The sequence below is a fragment of the Schistocerca gregaria genome, chromosome 3 (assembly GCF_023897955.1).
Source record: "Schistocerca gregaria isolate iqSchGreg1 chromosome 3, iqSchGreg1.2, whole genome shotgun sequence".
NCBI classification, from domain to species: Eukaryota; Metazoa; Arthropoda; class Insecta; order Orthoptera; family Acrididae; genus Schistocerca; species Schistocerca gregaria.
In genome coordinates, this window is record NC_064922.1 from 663,084,622 (window position 1) to 663,103,225 (window position 18,604).

Consider the following 18,604-nt stretch of genomic DNA (forward strand, 5'->3'; position numbering starts at 1 on the left):
AGACGAGTATGAAAAACAATGCTTTAATGTTCAGATACAGTATCTGTGGTATGCTGCTTGTCTGATTAAATAGCAGGCATAATATTGCATACTGACATAAAACAGAAGAAGCACATAAGGTTGGATGTAGAGAAGGCAAATGGTTAACTATGATTTTTTCGGAAAATTCTAGTAAGTGTAGATCATCAATAAGGACACCATGTACATAACACCTGTACAAGCCATTCTGCAATACTGCTAGAGTGCTTGGGATCTCCACCAGGTTGATTAAAGGTAGACATCAAAGCAATTCCAATGCATGCTGCTCCAATTGTAGATTCAATCAACATGCAAGTGTTATGAAATGCTCCACAGACTCAAGTGGATATGCCTTGAGGCAGTTTTTTGCAAATCACTATTGACAAACTTTGAAGAAAGGGCATTTGCAACAGACTGCCGAACGATCCTACTGCTGCCAGCAACACAAAACTCACATAAGGACAATGAGGTCAAGACAAATCAGGGCTTGTACGGTACTGTATAGGTAGCAATTTCTCCTTCACTTAATTTGTGGAGGATATGAAGTGACTTGCATTTGGAAAATGTACCCTCCAACATGCACTATGTGACTACTTAGGGAGTATGTGAGTAAATGTAGATATACAGTGTAGAAAGAAAACCATGTAATGATCATCCCATGCCAAATGTCTTGAAATACTCACTTGACTATCATGTATTTCGATGAAAATTTGTGTGCATGCTCACACAATTCCCAGTAAACTTTGGTACAGTGACTAATTAAATACTTGTGGATATATAGTCATTTATTTGACCCCCAGAGTGCACCTTTCAACAGTGAACGCTTGAGTTTTTGGTAAATGTGAGACATATCATCTCAGGCAATTTTTTCTTAAAAGCTATGCCATATTACACAACTTTTTGTGGTCTCTTAAGCAAAATAATAAAAAGACAGTTTCATGAGCAATTTTCATAAGAACAATTTCAAGCAAAGTTGGAAAAAAAGCCACTCGAAAAGAAAGTGAATTCTTAATTTTTTATATCTCCAGACTGCATAATAAACCAGAAACTTTGGGTTAATAACTTCCCAAAATAGGGTGTCAGACACCCTACTGCTTTTCAGTAGTTTACAAGCTGACAACAAATTTGAGTGTTTTTGCAAAACTGCCAAAAACTGGCATTTTGAGCCCAATTTTACAAAAAGGCATTTTCTGTAAAATCTCTTAAACCATTTTCATTAGAAAGAAAACATTACAAGTCAACTGTAATTTTGATTTTGGAATGCCAGAAAACAAGGCTCTAAAAAATGCAACAAAATTCCAGTGCTCATTTGACGTCTTTCATTCTGTTTAGTACTATCTGGAAAAGTAATATAAAATGTCCTGGTGAATAGCATGTGAGCTGGAGTTAGAATAATAAGAAAAACAAAAACAGAAGGAATGTCCTTTGTCCCCACTCATCATGATATATTTTTGCTAGTTGTTCTGTTTTAAAAATGACATACCATCTTGTTTCTCTACTGTAATAGCTACAGAATCAAGCTAATTACAAGCTTCAAGGACTGGAGATCTTGGTAATACAACTGTTCCAGAATAGCTGCAACACAAACCCTACAAACTACTTTCAAGTTTTAGCTCATTACTGCATTGTTTACATCTAGCACAATCTGCCCGACATGTTTGGAAAAATATTTATGTTAATGATAATTTTGCATATATGTTTTTATTTTTAAACGCTATTGATATGCTAGTTTACTTCTGGTTTGATGTATAGCATTTTCTGTGTTCACACAGTTCGCAGTTTATGTGGAACGAAAGCATACTGATGAAAAATTTTGTAAATGTTTTGCTACGCTCAATAGTGGCCCAACCACTGACAGTTTCAAAGTGAGGAAACCAGCATCCCCATCGCCATAGGGGCCACGCCAAATAGTTGTGCAACAGGAGCCACGAATGAGTTTCTTGACACAGGATCCCTAGCCTGATGAGAGTTTCTCCATACAGGATCCCAAACCTGATGATACACTTCTTTAAGTGACCCATGTCATAGCTACAAGAGATCTCTCAGACACCTGCACTTGTGTTTACTCCAAGCTACTCGAATTTTTAGAGATTTCATTAATTTGCTGTTGAATATCACGAGGAAAACTATGCTGATGGGCAGACTGTGTCCCTCATCATGCTGGGATAACTGCAATAATGTGCTGTTTTGTGCTTGCCGCTCCTTGATGCCAATAAAATGAATTTTCTGGCCCATGTGGGTGCATGAAGCTTATTTAAGTGTCCTTCTGCTCAGAGGAAGTCTTGCAGATGTTACCAACACACCACCCTTTTTCATAAATGCATGCAACATATTGCCATTGCTGGTGGTCAGATGTTAATATACCACCTCCACTAATTTCACTAATTATGAATGTAAAAGATAATACAACACTTGAAATTCTGTTGACCTGAATTATTGTTTCATCAGTGCTGATTTTCTCTGACTCCTGCTACAATATACTCCCATTTAAACCTATCTTCTTGTGTGCTTTATTTTGTTCAATCTAGTTTTTGCTGATGAAAGCAAATTTAGCATTATCAAATCTCGGTGGAGATGCAAAATCGATCTACAGGCATTAGACTGACTACTAACTGGCAGTTGCAAATCTGCACTCACTGCTGATCACTTTGTTTTAGCTTCAGTCACATGGCAAAGTGACTTACCAGACTTGCAGCTAAATAATTCCAAAAATCTCTTTTACAATTACAACAAACAGAAAATTTTTGAAATTTTTCCATTTGCTGTTGGAACCATTAGAGACAATGGCTGCAGGATATCTGTGCAAACTGTGTTTTTACATATTTGATCAGCTCTCTGATACGAAAAAATCCCAAGTGCTCTAAATATCATGTTCACTACAAATGTCATGTAGCAGACAGTCCCTGTAGAGACTCCAATTCCACATTCTGATTTTGGTGAAAATAGATGACAACTGAATGGATTGTTGTTTGACTATTTTCCCAGTGGAAACTTTGCACTGCATTCTGAATAATAAATGAATAATTTTTGGCCAAATCCTCCATAATAATACGCTCACTTTATTTAGTTCACATTTAAAGAAATTGAAAAGCGAACTTGGATGTCTGGTGATGTAATGATGACATGACAAACTCCAAATTTTTCCCCTATTTTTTCAATAAATTCACACACTGTCATTTGCTTCTTGTCTTGAGTGGTATGGGTACATTGCTTATACACAATAACTGCATGTGTGACAAGCTCTTTGAAACAGCTGGAAATTGCATGAACACAAACTGCAGCATTCCAGCTGATATAACCGTTACACATCATTTTGCTCTAAGTTCACAAAATTTTGAAAATCCGATTTCTGGCCTATTTCAATTCCTGTAGCACACATATATATGTTTCCAGTAAATTGTAAAGTAACAATATTTTTGGCAGGTCTGTCTTTGTGTCCCAAAGTCTAATTGGCATACTATTCTTTTTCCAGGGTCATTCTCTGCTGACTTCCTAATCTTAAAAAAAATTTGGCTTCTGCTATTGACATCTGCTTATATTTGTAATCCATGTTGATTTTCTGGAAGTGCTGGAATGTGCTTCTTTGCTTTAAGCTTTCCAACAATTTACCGTTCTTTCCTATACTACAAAAGATGTTTCTGATTCTCTGATTGTCTTGATTATATGTGTCATGGTTAAAATTTGCAGCTGTTCCTTATGATTGGATTCCTGAATCTTGCCCTTCAGTTCAGTCAGCAAATGTGCAGTCAGCATAATTTTCAAAATGCTTACTTTTACTGGCATGAAGAATTTGATGATTTACACCCATAGCATCTGCAATTTGATTTCCAATTGCACTCTGTGCCTTTTGAATTTTCTTCTTCACACACAATATTATGAAAATATTGTTGCATTCCATAGTGGATTTTACATTTTTTACTTCTTCATACACAGATGTTTACTACTGGTGATGACTGTTCATTTTATGGATGAAATACCATCTGATGATAAGTTACGGTTCAAATCTTCATCTGGTGAATTAACACTTCGTTTGGTGAAAAGTCCTCATCAGACAGTGATTATGAAGCTGAAAACTGCCTTCAGATGTTTATTTAAAGCAGCCCTGGAAGCTGGATAAAATTATCTGACTTGACTTAATGTTACGAATCAACTTCTTCATCAGGGACAAATTCAAAAATATTTAAAAAATCATCTTCATTAATGTTGTTGTACTAAGAATAAAAATGCACATAGTTTGAACAAGGCTCCATAAGAATGAAACAAATGGAAGTATAGCCAATTGTTAATTATTGATATGGTATTTTCCATAAACGGTGTACCTTGTGATACCTTCCGTGTGAAATTTGTCGATTAAATAGTTACAGGCAGTATATTTATTTAAAAGTGCTGGAATACAGACTTCTTTTGAAACCCATAGCCATTTCACAGACTACGTTCACATTAAAAAATATATTTAAAAAATCACACAGAACACACTTTGCAAAGCATTACATACAATAGTAACTGTAAACGTTTTAATCATGCAAGGCGCAGTTCAACACCTAGGGCTGATTGTGTAGGAAAAAATGTTTGTTCGAATAGAAACCAGGTGATATCAGGTGTTCCCCAGGGAAGTGTCCTGGGACCTCTACTGTTCCTGATCTATATAAATGACCTGGGTGACAATCTGAGCAGTTATCTTAGACTGTTCGCAGATGATGCTGTAATTTACCGTCTAGTAAGGTCATCCGAAGACCAGTATCAGCTGCAAAGCGATTTAGAAAAGATTGCTGTATGGTGTGTCAGTGTGTGAGATGATCCACATGAGTTCCAAAAGAAATCCGTTGGAATTCGATTACTCGATAAATAGTACAATTCTCAAGGCTGTCAATTCAACTAAGTACCTGGGTGTTAAAATTACGAACAACTTCAGTTGGAAGGACCACATAGATAATATTGTCGGGAAGGCGAGCCAAAGGTTGCGTTTCATTGGCAGGACACTTAGAAGATGCAACAAGTCCACTAAAGAGACAGCTTACACTACACTCGTTCGTCCTCTGTTAGAATATTGCTGCGCGGTGTGGGATCCTTACCAGGTGGGATTGACGGAGGACATCGAAAGGGTGCAAAAAAGGGCAGCTCGTTTTGTATTATCACGTTATAGGGGAGAGAGTGTGGCAGATATGATACACGAGTTGGGATGGAAGTCATTACAGCATAGACGTTTTTCGTCACGGCGAGACCTTTTTACGAAATTTCAGTCACCAACTTTCTCTTCCGAATGCGAAAATATTTTGTTGAGCCCAACCTACATAGGTAGGAATGATCATCAAAATAAAATAAGAGAAATCAGAGCTCGAACAGAAAGTTTTAGGTGTTCGTTTTTCCCGCTCACAGTTCGGGAGTGGAATAGTAGAGAGATAGTATGATTGTGGTTCGATGAACCCTCTGCCAAGCACTTAAATGTGAATTGCAGAGTAGTCATGTAGATGAAACCAAAAAATGGAATTTATCAAGTGTGATTAACTCCCATTATCAGAGGCACAAAAAAGAGAATGCTATCCTTTTTGCTGGATTCTTTATCCCCTTCCCATTTCACAGAACTAAACACTTCACAGATGTTTAAAATAAAAACAAAAGACTACTTTTTTACAGTTTGTAGAATTTTTCTGGGCCAAATTCACTTCTTATTGATTAGAATTTCTGTTATTACTTTCCCCAAACACTACTAAATGTTGTAAAACATACTAAACTGTCAGATTTAATTTGAGTATCAGCAGAATACAGGTGTATTTTTGCTGCACACGAACCTTTTCATTCCCTCAAATTGTAAACTCCTGGAAAGAAGTAGGAGAATTAAATTGTATATTCTAAGGTCTTGTGCTGGTAAAGTATTACAATAGATGCCACAGAGCTATTCCAGAATAGGGAGAGCCTTGTAATTCAGTTCACGTGAAGGGGAAGTATAAAGTAAAGTGGCTGTGAGAATTTGGATTGAGGAGGGAGGTGTGTCAGTTGTGTGAGCTGTCGTGCTAAGGTGACTTGGTGGCTTAATGACTAACACACCTGCCTAGTAAGCATGAGACCCAGGTTTGATTCCTGGCCTTGGTACAAATTTTCACTTTCCGCTTAAGACTGTATACATAAAATCATATCTGTATGATACCAGTAATGTCTCTGAAACTGTGTCATATCATTTGACTTTACATCAAACTATCTATATGAAAATTGCTCACATTTCTTTTATTTTGTATTTGAATAAAGAATGTGTGTAAGTTGTAAGTAATGGCCTAGTTTTGTTTCCTTCAAGGGAATATTGCACAACATATTATGTTTCAAAGTTGTCAAAAACTCAGTGGTAAACTGTTGAAAGCTGAACTATGACAATATCTCTGCAAGTAAACATTAGCATTTAATTGTATTAAAAACAAAGAATCCAAGACTTACCATGCGGGAAAGCGCCGGTAAACAGGCACAATAAAATACACACAAACAAAATTACGAGCTTTCGCAACCGGCGGTTGCTTCGTCAGGAAAGAGGGAAGGAAAAGGAAAGATGAAAGGATGTGGGTTTTAAGGGAGAGGGTAAGGAGTCATTCCAATCCCGGGAGCGGAAAGACTTACCTTAGGGGGAAAAAATGATAGGTATACAGAAGCACGCACGCACGCACGCACGCACACACATCCATCCATACCTGTGCGAGTGCGAGCAAGTATATACCTATCCTTTTTTCCCCCCTAATGTAAGTCTTTGTGCTCCCGGGACTGGAATGACTCCTTACCCTCTCCCTTAAAACCCACATCTTTTCATCTTTCTTTTTCCTTCCCTCTTTCCTGACGAAGCAACCGCCGGTTGCGAAAGCTCGTAATTTTGTGTGTGTGTTTGTGTGTATTTTATTGTGCCTGTCTACTGGCACTTTCCCGCTTGGTAAGTCTTGGATTCTTTGTTTTTAATATGTTTTGTCCCATGTGGAAGTTTCTTTCTATTTTGTTTACCATTTAACTGGGAACATGCACATAATCACATAAAATTTCTTCAAAATCCGCGACGATCATAAAGGAAATTTCTCCGAAATAAGACCACTTGACATGGAATGCCCCATAATTCAATTTGTCAGTGATTTGGTATATTGTGAAATTAAGTACACAGCAACAATGGGTCTAACACAGCTGGGCATTAATCCAAACTGAATTTGGACATCGGATATGGGTATGTCATTCAATGCTGTTCCAACTCCATGAAAGAATTCCTCAAATCATAGTGCCTGCCAAGTGGTGGCATACCTGTAACACGGTAACCCATGACTAAATGTTTTCAGTGAGTGAGGTATCTAGTAAATGAACTTGTCAGAATATCAGCCAAACACACTGTGTGTCAATGTAGGTCCAGTGCAGTGAACACGGAGTCTCACTGAGTGACGTCAAAAACATAATGGCTTTTATCCAAGTAACTGGATAAGTGAACTAGAGATTACTGTGTTGTGTACACAATGGCAGCCCCTACCATCACTCCAGGCTGGCCCTCAAGACAATTACAAATGCAATAGGCAGATGTTCGTTCTCCCTGAGCCCTCACACACATAAATACTGTGATGCTGTATGCAGAAATGGGAATCATCTGAAATGAATGACATGATGCAAGCTCCTACCTTAAACATCGTCACTGAGCGCACCACTCTTGACACACCTCTCTTTTAGTGTATCAAGAGAAGCCTCAAAAATGGTTGTTGTGCTGACAATCCGTGGTTCTCCAGGCATCCTCACATTTCCGTAGGGATACTTTACTCGCTTGCAAACAACCCCATTTCCTGACTCAAAGTCAGGTCGTACCACCCTGCATGGCCAAGGGAACAATACGTCTGTCATCTCGGGTATTAGATGTGTGGGGCAATTGAGATCCTGCATCATGTTCAGTACAGCCCTGCAGATGCTGAAGATGATCACATTCACAGATTCCATATTCACATGACATTTTTAGGATCACAAACAACATTAGCAGCAGTTCTTTCCTTACTTAGAGAATGTAGGCAGCATGACTCCTACTTTGTGCAGGTATGCTGAAATGCTAATTGTTTACATGAATGTAGTACACTTCATGCCATTTTGAAATTTGTTGCAAACCTTCTTTATAGTGTTGTAATTTTAATGGCCAGCAGTGGGTTTTTAGTTTGGGTGGCACTAAGAATTTTAAGGGCACACCAACATCTTCAATTACCTTCATATTAACACTTTGGTGACCAAACCCAAGTGCAACTCTCGCCATGAAACTGTGCTCAAAAGACAAATGAAAGTGGCCCAGAGAACAGAGTTCCAGGGTACAAAGAAATGCAGCTGAGGAAAGGGAATACAGTACTAACCAGGCTACTGCAGATGCTGAAAGTGATCAAATTCATCTCTTGGCACTTTTTGTTTCTGGTCAGCAATTTGCTCGAGGAGGACTCAAGAGGAACTGTTGGAATTGCGGCAGTCTCATCCAAAATGTTCTGTTGCAGCTCTTTAACAACACACAAAATAATTGCTCACTGACAGCTCATTTGACATGGGTGGCCAGACTGACCTCTACTAACAATTCTGTCAGCCATGAAGACTGTGTAAACATGCTCCAAGGTTCGGCTGGCTGTACAGCAGTTGCTAAATCCTGCTGAAAGTAACTGTAATTATTTTCCTACTCAGTTAATCTTGCCACAAATGGTTTCAAAATGTTGGCAATGTAATGTGCCGAAGTCAGTGTCTGATGAAAGAAGATGGGATCAATAAAATGCAGTGCACACGTTGCATCCCAAACCCCAACCTTCTGATCCTGCAATGGTGTTTGGTACCTGTGATTTTGTGAGCTGACATAGCTCCTCTCATCAGATATGAAGAACAGATCCATGTGCAAGCCATTCACTGTTATATCAGTGAACAACTGCTCACAAAACTGGAGGTGCTGAGGATCATCTGCTGGTTTTAATGCATGAACAAGAGACATTTGGTACGTTGCATGTGAAGGTCCACGTGATATGCTGACCTCTTGCGACAGGTGTCGGGCTGATTTGGTAGGACTCTGAAGCATTTTCTGGTGAGAAGGCACATTTTGGAATGTTTTTTGACTTGTTCAAAACCAATCCTGTCTGAAGCAATTTTCACACTAGGCACTGCATGGCACACTTTGCTAGCATTTTGATACCATTAAACTTCTAAGCAATCAACTGTCTGCACCATTTCCATGACTTTGTTGTCATGTAACTTTCCATAATGAGCACCCACTGCTCCACTGTGAGTACCACCATCCCTTTTGCACTGCTCCACTCACAATGGCACAGCCCGCACTACGCTCTGAACCAGTGTGGATCAAATGGCAGGCATACACATGGTGTGCACATCATGGGGTGTGGTTATATGCGTACATTCACGTCCAATCGTATCCACTTGCCCAGACCACTTTTATTTGCCAACCCCTTCATATCTCAGGTTGCAATGTTCCACAATACACCAGACAACTATTATTCCAAAGCTAGACTGTTTTATACAAAAGCAATGTATGGACATCTCGCTACCTGCTCCTTGACAGGTGTTGTCCTCTGTTGTCAGTTTGCAGAATTATTTTAATAGAAGTAGAAGCAAATGTAACAGCTACTGCCACAACCTTCTGGATAGCATTGGAAGTTCACTGAGGCTTTTTGCGGATGATTAGTATATCGAGACGTTGTAACAATGGAAAATTGTACTGAAATACAGAAGGATCTGCAACGAATTGACGCATGGTGCAGGGAATGGCAATTGAATCTCAATGTAGACAAGTGTAATGTGCTGCAAATACGTAGAAAGAAAAATCCTTTATCATTTACCTACAATATAGCAGGCCAGGAACTGGAAGCAGTTAATTCCATAAATTATCTTGGAGTAGGCATTAGGAGTGATTTAAAATTAATAAAATTAATCTTCGGTAAAGCAGGTGCCAGACTGAGATTCATTTGAAGAATCCTACGGAAACGCAATCCGAAAACAAAGAAAGTAGGTTACAGTAAACTTGTCCGCTCACTGCTTGAAAACTGCTCACTGATGTGGGATCCGTATGAGATAGGGTGGATAGAAGAGAGAGAGAAGATCCAACCAAGAGCAGCGCGCTTTATTATAGGATCATTTAGTAATCGCAAAAGCATTACGGAGATGATAGATAAACTCCGATGGAAGACTCTGCAAGAGAGACTCTCAGTGGCTCGGTACGGGCTTTTGTTGAAGTTCCAAGAACATACCTTCACCGAGGAGTCAAGCAGTATATTGCTCCCTCCTATGTATATCTTGCAAAGAGACCATTTGGATAAAATCAGATCCCACACAGAGGCATACAGACAATCTTTCTTTCTATGAACAACACAAGACTGGAATAGAAGGGAGAATCGATAGAGGTACTCAAAGTACCCTCCATCAGGTGGCTTGGAGTATGGATGTAGATGTAGATTACTGAGCCATTGTATGCTTGCACTGTGGTGAGATTCTGTGTTTACCCTTAGGGTTTTGATGTTTTCTGCAATTCTGCTACAAATATATCATCTCTTGGATGAATAAGAAATTTTGGAAACTCTAGAGGAAAAAATGAATGATTCTGGACTGGCAGAAATATCTGATTGGGTACAGTCTGAAGTAATTGGTGAAGGACTCTTCCAGAAAGGCACAACACTGTCTCAATAGTACCTAGTGCAACTATCAGCAGTAGGCTTTGAGGAAGACATTTCCCTGATAAAACTCATACAAGTGAGATGAAGCAGCAAACAACACTGCTTTGCAAGATTTGTTCGAAGAAGATGAAACAACGTATTGCTGCAAGCAGGAAGGCAACAGGTTGGTTGGCCGATTTGGGGGAGGGTACCAAACAGCGAGGTCACTGGTCCCATAGGATTAGGGAAGAATGGGGAAGGAAGACAGGTGTGCCCTTTCAAATGAACCATCCTGGTGTTTGCCTGAAGCAATTTAGGGCCATCATGGAAAACCTAAATCAGGATGGCCGGATGTGGGTTTGAACCGTCATCCTCCCGAATGCAAGTCCAGTGTACTAACCACGCGCCACCTTGCTCAGTAGCAAGTTGGTACTGCCCTGATTGCAACATACTTCTCTGCACACCATAATGTTCCAGACTTATCCATACAAAAGCCAATTACATGCGAAACTGTTTGAAAACTCAGCTCACACTTTTTTCCCATTAAGGATAGTTATATTTTCTGCCAGCATTACTGTAAAATTTGTTATGTCAAAGAACTAAAATAAAAGTGAACAATAAAATTCGAAGCTTAATCTTTTTCAACGTGTACTGCCCTGTAAAATATCTCAGAGAACCAACCTGGAAAAAAAAAGTTCGTCTTAAGATAATCCATGATTCCTACTGCTCACAATTTTTGATCCAATATGTTGCTTACTGTATGGTTACAAACATGATAAACATATATACATAACAGATGCACAAGTTCTGTTGCATTTTATAACAGCTGAAAGGGCAGTCATTCAGCCTCCACTTTCTTTTACAATTGTTTCAGAATATCTTGTCCAAAACTGGTGCGTGGCTTAGAACGTAACTGTGAAGCCACAGTGCATTTACCTTAATACAAGGGCATATAATGAAGAGGTGTTGCTAAGATCCATAGGCACATTCAATTAGGGTATATAGGAACAGATTCTTTGGCTTCTCCCAGCGTAATTCATGATGAAATAGTTCATGGTTGAAAGGACAGATGACATCGTTCAACAGGTGCAGTTTTAGAGCTTAGCAACCGCACTGCCATCATAACGCACCTGATGATATCAATATGGTTGCTTGCCATAATAGTGTGTCTGTTGGACACTGAGGCTGGCCTTTGACCCACGAGCTGTTCTGTCAAAATTGTGACTGCTGCAAAACAGCCTCTTGTTTCATCCCACAATGTGTTTATAAAATATTCTATTTAACTTCTGTCATTGGTTTCTTCATGCATTTGCTACCCTCTTCAAACAAATAATTGATCCCAGAGCTGAATTTCCACATCAAATTACAACGGCTCATTTGTTAGCAAATATATATGATGCAGAATGTCTTTATCAGTCTGGACAGGTAATTAGAAGTCACCTTTGAAAAAAGAGAGAAGTAAGAATGCCAGTTAGGAAGAAGACTGTAACTGCCCACACTGTTTTATTTCTCCTTAACTAGTTTCGGGGCTAGGCTCATTTCAGGAGGGCAGTGACAATTTCCCATATGAATTTCATATTTTACGATGAGAAAAAATTTACTTTGTATATCAAGACATGTCTCCAATCTAGCACATGATTCAGCGTGTCACAAAACAATGATGCAGACCTCTAAATCGCAACATAGAAAGCACATTTTGCTCAAGATAAAAAGTGAAATTTGTACAAGAAGTCCTCACTGTCATCTAATTTTAGGTTAAAGCCTGGAATTAGTTATGAAGAAATAAATTTTTCATTAATGACAATATTATGAACAGGATAGATTGCTGCTTACCATATAGTGCAGATGCCGAGTTGCAGACAGGCACAATAAAAATACTGCCAAACAAGTAAGCTTTTGGTCAAAAGGCCTTCTGAATTAGAAAATATACCCCCCCCCCCCCCCCCACACACACACAAACACGTGCACGACCATTGTCTATGGCTACTGAAGTGCTGGTGTGTGTGTGTGTGTGTGTGTGTGTGTGTGTGTGTGTGTGTGTGACTTGCATTTCTGTGAACGTGCTTGTGTATGCGGGTATGTGTAAGTGTGTTTCCTAATTCAGAAGCTTTTTTGACCAAAATCTTACTTGTTTAGCAGTCTGCGAGTTATCATTTCCCCTATATGGTGAGTAGCAATTTATCTATTTCATAGTATTGCCATTATACTGGATTTTCCATTGTTTAAATTTTTTATTAAAAATATTGTGACTGATTGCAGTTTTCATCCTCACTGACATTTCTGGTAACAGCTGTGATATGATCCAGCCCTCATGCATAAAATAATGAGAAAGATTGTTTTAACTCACCCACTAATTTCCTCAAACAGTGCTGTCCGCTCTTTGGGATTTTTCATTGCTATAGATTCCACAGCCCCTTGAAATACAAGAAAATTCTTGGCCTTTGCATTAATGCCTAGCTTTTCTAAATCAGCAAGATACACCTGGCTGCTAACAGACTGAAAAAGAGGTACAAGTTATAAGAACTATTGAAATTGATAAAAGAAATGGTGACTTAATTAAAACAAGCATTAAAAAAGTAGTTGTGGAAATCTCCACCACATTTTTAAATTTCTATTCAGTATGGTACAGTTATCCAATTACAGTAGTAATGCATAGGCTAGAAACAATACAACTTTTAAAAAAATCATAATATTATCAATTAATGCTGAATATTGTTTTGAAAATTCTCTCGTTATTACATGCCCTAATACCAAGCAGTTTCATTCTGAGTGATTTATGGGCTCATATCACGATGTCTAGCAAAATTTTTAATTTCAATAACTGCAATGGAAAGAGTAATACAGATTGGTTTTTATTCTGATACTTTGATTCCATCATTTTTCAACTAGCAAAAAGTGTTTTGTGGTAATAACTGTTTGAAGGTCTAGTAACTCTTCCCATAAAGTTGAAATTATTGAAAATTAATCAGCGGCATTTTCAATTCCTTGTTCTTCACAAAAAAATATATATATATATTTTAATACTTTCAAAAATTTAAGCATTTATATAAAACCATTGTCAAAGTTTTCATCCAGCATTCACAAAAACTGGTTAAGGTTTTGCTGCTGAATACCCACTCCTCCCAACCATACAATATTCCTTGAAACTACATGGACACATTACATTAAAGCTTTAAGTGTTTTAAACAAAAACTGAAACAGTCTGCTGACCCCCACAAATAAAATTGAAAAAGTGCAAATGATAACTCTATATAATAGGAGGAGAGTATGAAAACATTACACTTCTACTGTTCCCTCTTAAAATTATGTAACAAGTATTCATGAGAGCTGCTCAATTTCAGTAGGACCAGGTTTAACAGTAGTTCCATCTGACCCTGACTATTTCTCTCTCTCTCTCTCTCTCTCTCTCTCTCTCTCTCTCTCTCTCTCTCTCTCACTCACTCTCTCACACACACACACACACACACACACACACTAGAAGAAAGTCTGAGACACTGTGGGCATGTAGGAAGTGGACAAAGCAGTACAATTCCAGAGCAATATATTAATAGATTAGTAAAGTCACAAGACTTTAAAATACAAACAATGTTTCAAAAACAGTAAAGCATGATGGGGCATGTACAGATTCTTTAAAGAATTTGTAATAATTGTTGTCAATGATATTATCTGTTTGAATTCTAGTGATGCATCCCACAAAGTTTGATGACTGAAAATTAATCAGCAGTGCTTTCAACTCCCTGTACATGATGTGGATGGAGATAAAAGAATCTGGAATTAAAAAGAAACTTAAATCAGTCAACAAAGGGAAGAACACTGGACATTATGTGTCACCTCTTCAATTCTCCACTGTTTATGTGAAAGCAATCGCTACCTTTCTAGCAGCAGTTTATTGTAAAGTATTGAAGCAATGTAGTGTCCAATGTGACTATACAGGGGCACCAGTCATGCCATTTTTCATGAAGTCGAAGAGGACAGATGTATAAAACTGCAGACAGGTATCGCTGATATTACTGTGTTATAAAATTATGGAATGTGTTTTTTGCTTGTATAAGATAACTCTTTATGCTATGAATTACTTCTCTGCAGGGCTAACACCAATTTCACATGAACCAGATGCATGAGCCCAGCTCGCTCTGTTCATGACACCAAAACATTTCTAGACTGTGGGGATTGGGTCAACACCCTACATACCAACTTCAGGAAATGGCATCTAGTAAAAAAATACAATCTCACAAAATACCGGACCAGATGAGGCATTGGATGGAAGACATTTTCACCAGCAGAACTATGAAAACTGGATAGTGGAAAACTGTTGCCTGTAAAAAAAAAGCTCACCACTTTCTGCTTAAAAATTACAAGGTGTGATTGGAAAGTTTTAAGAATGGGCTTGTAATTGTACAATGGTAGTACTTACAAGCTACTGTGATGCATCTCCTTATAGTCCCCTTCTGACTGAAAACACTGACTCCAAAGGTGTTTCCATTTTTGGAAACATTCCTGGAATTTTTTTTTCCTGAAGGGCATTAAGGACACACTCCGTATTTGCCTGGATGTCTTCAATTGAGTCAAAAGGATACCTTTCAGTGAAAATTTCTGTTTAGGGAACATGTAGAAGTCCACAAGGGCCAAATCAGGGGAATATGGTGGTTGTGGAAGCACAGGTATTTTGAATTTGGTCAAAAATTCAATTATGAAGGAAGCACGATGAGCCGGAGCATTGTCATGGTGTAGCACCCAACTCCTGTCTTTCCACAATGCAGGCCCTTTCTTCCGAATCTTTTCATGCAAACACTCAAGGACACATTTGAAGTATTCCTGGTTAACTGTCTGTCCTCCTAGGGCAAATTCATGGTACATAATACCAGTAGAATCGGAAAAAAAAATCACCAACATTGTCTTCACCTTCGACTGAGTTGGTCGACCATATGCATATACGCACAATTTCTCACCTGTAATTACCAATGTAACAAATCTGGGTCACTTTTAGTCCAATTAATCAGTTTTTGGCACACTTCAAGTTGGTATTGTCTCTGGTCACTAGACAAAACTTTTGGAATGAATTTTGCAGACACTCGACTCATGTTCAGATCTTCAGTTAAAATTGCCTGAATTGCATAGAAACTTAAATTAAGTTCATAAGCCAGCTCCCTAATTGTAAGTCTATGATTAGAGTGCAAAGTCACGAACTTTCATAACATTTTCATTCGTTTTTGAGGTGGAAGGAGGGCTGGACTGTGGTTCATCTTCAAATGACTCGCGGCCATTTTTAAATTTGTTGAACCAGACAAAAACATTTGACTGGCCCATACAAATATCTCCAAGAACTATTTTTAATAGTTCATAAGTCTCATAAGCTGATTTCCCGGTTTTAAAACAAAATTTCACACAAACTCGTTGCTCCATTTTAAGTCCATTTTCACACTAACAGAATCTGGCAACAAGCACTAACAGACCCGCACTCAACCAGCTGCCATAACGAACTGAATAAATGAAACAGTTTCCTGTCAGAGGGCATTCAAGGACAAGGCAATGACTCGCTCCCCACCCACTATGTACCTGCCCGCCAAACCAGTAAGCAGTAGTGGATCCATTCTTAAAACTTTCCAATAACACCTCGTATTCTACATCCTATATGGAAGTCCTGCTTGTGTGTATGGCAAGTGACAATCTTGGCTGGGGTGGTTGTTTTCCACAGAGACAAAGGAGAGGGAGGGAGTTAGGACATGCTCATGTGGAACATGTAAGTCATGTAAGGGATATGGCAAGCGCACATACTGGGAAGCAAGCAGCACGATTTGGTGCACGGCAAGGGTTTGCCAAGAAAACAGCACACTCGGAAGTGTGGAGGGTTTGGACAAAGAGAACGAACTAAGGAAGGGAAGATAAAAGTAGGGCTAGAATGTATTAGAGAAGAAATGGGGAGTGTGAGTATGCCATGCAGACAGTTAAATGGAGTGGGAAAAGGAACTGAGTGATGTGGAGGACAAAGACCAGCACAGACTGAAACCATAAGGGTTGAAGGAATTTCACACCAGTGCAATTCAGATACATCCGCTTGATATGGGGGAGGGGTGGTAGCTGTTCCCAGATGGATGAATTGTGAAGCAGCTGCTAAAGTACACCACATTATGTTTCACAACTTCAAGGTCCAGTTGGTTCTTTATGACACTTTGGTAGTGTCCATTCCTACAGATGAAGAGTTTCTTTGAGGTCTGATCCACATAGAAATCTACACAGTGGTTGCAGTGATGATGTGGTTATACTGGTAACTGGTGGATGTTCAGGATTTGTTTTGTATCTAAGACTTGTGTAGATCTGCACCAGCAGGGATTGGGGTTGGGAGCAGGAAAGCATACAGATGAACAAGGTCATAGTGTGGATTTGGGGTTGTAGAAAGTTGTTTAGAAATGGGGTGCACAATGAAACGTACTTGTAGGGCTGGTGGAGAAGATGTTTCATTATACCAGTCCTGCGTGGCTTTGAGGAAGATACTTATCTGTGGGCAGCCAGAAGGTGTGTGAATAATGTTACATGTGCGTGATGTCATGAGAGATCTGTTCCTGGATTATGTCAAGCTGGTAAACTTCATTGTGAAAACTTCAGTAGAACCTTAAGCGTACTGAGGAAAGGACTGCTTGTCAGTGCAGATGAGCTATCAGAGAGGTGAAGGTTAACACTTAAGAAGTGGCTTGGTGATATAAAGATGACAAAATGAAATGAATGGAAAAGGTGTTGAGATTATTAAGGGATGAGAATAAGGCGACTTCATATTGTGTCCATGTCATCACTGAATCTGAACCAAATGAGGGGTTTAGAACTCTGGATACTTAGAATTCTTCCAGATGGCCTACAACAGGTTTCAACAGATGGTGCCTTCCAAGAGCCCATACACACGGTTTGCAGATCACAGTTGAAAATGAACTCGGCATTTGAATTTTACTGCTAGCAATATTTTCAACACAAAAACCAACACTGTTAACAAGGATGGAGTTGCATTTCCATATGTGATCAATGAGTAGAACAGTTACAGCACACTACATTTTCTGTGTATTATCATTACAAGTGAGGAAGAAAAATTGTCGCTTGTGAGCACTAACATGGTCAACACAAACCCTGAAAAAAATAATCATTAAAATATGTGCACAAACTGAGATTCATGCACAGTACAGGGTTATTCATAAGTACTGCCACAGTTTCAAAACATGATTGTGTGAAAACTACAATATGCACAGAAGATGACACCGATCAGTTTAGATTCATAATACATGCTGCAATGTAGTTGCAGAGTGCACCACTAGCAGGCAGGTGTCTCAGTACAAGCAGACAAACAGTCTGCTGTGTATTGCTGCATTGAATCAGTTCGTACCTACTAATAGGCAACCCAGTGAACAGAGTTCCAAAGCAGGCTGCTGTCATTGCACCTTTCTGGTAGGTGCAACAGCAGCTTCAATTAAGTGAATGCACAATTCACATTTGCTGCATCACAAACAATGTCTAATAGATTCATATGTAATTTGAGTTAAAAACATGGAGAGCTGCTCTATTTTTTGTATGTTTTGTTGTTTTCACATAGATGACTTCTGAAACCATGAGGCACTTAACAAATAACCCTGTATGTTGTGATCTCAATGTGCTTGACTGTCAAGCTTAATGAGTGTAATGAATGTTTGTTACCCAACCTAACAATAATAATTAAAATAAAAGAAGTTCAACTGTACAAATATCTCTTATCAATAGCCTAGGCTTCACACAGACAACCCCCCCCCCCCCAACAATCTCTATTAGAATGATATAAAAGAGCTATACTGTGGGGTACAAGACCCACCCCCCATCCACAATCTTCAGTGAACCTGAAAACCTTCAAACTTCCAAAATTCCACCATTTGTACTTCACCCTGAGTCATTTGATTCACACAGCAGATCATTTTGCCAACAGCTGTTAGACTGGTTTCCATAGCTACAGCAGT

General features: G+C 38.8%; 1 protein-coding gene across 2 annotated transcripts in view; it reads right to left on the minus strand.

Moving 5' to 3' along the window:
- LOC126356368 (structural maintenance of chromosomes protein 1A) overlaps positions 1–18,604 on the minus strand; it is a 179,295-nt gene that overhangs the window by 146,058 nt on the left and 14,633 nt on the right. For both annotated transcript variants that reach the window (XM_050007357.1, XM_050007356.1), the window contains exon 4: positions 12,985–13,133. In XM_050007357.1, coding sequence (XP_049863314.1) covers positions 12,985–13,133 — 149 coding nt within the window. The remainder of the gene's footprint in view (positions 1–12,984; positions 13,134–18,604) is intronic.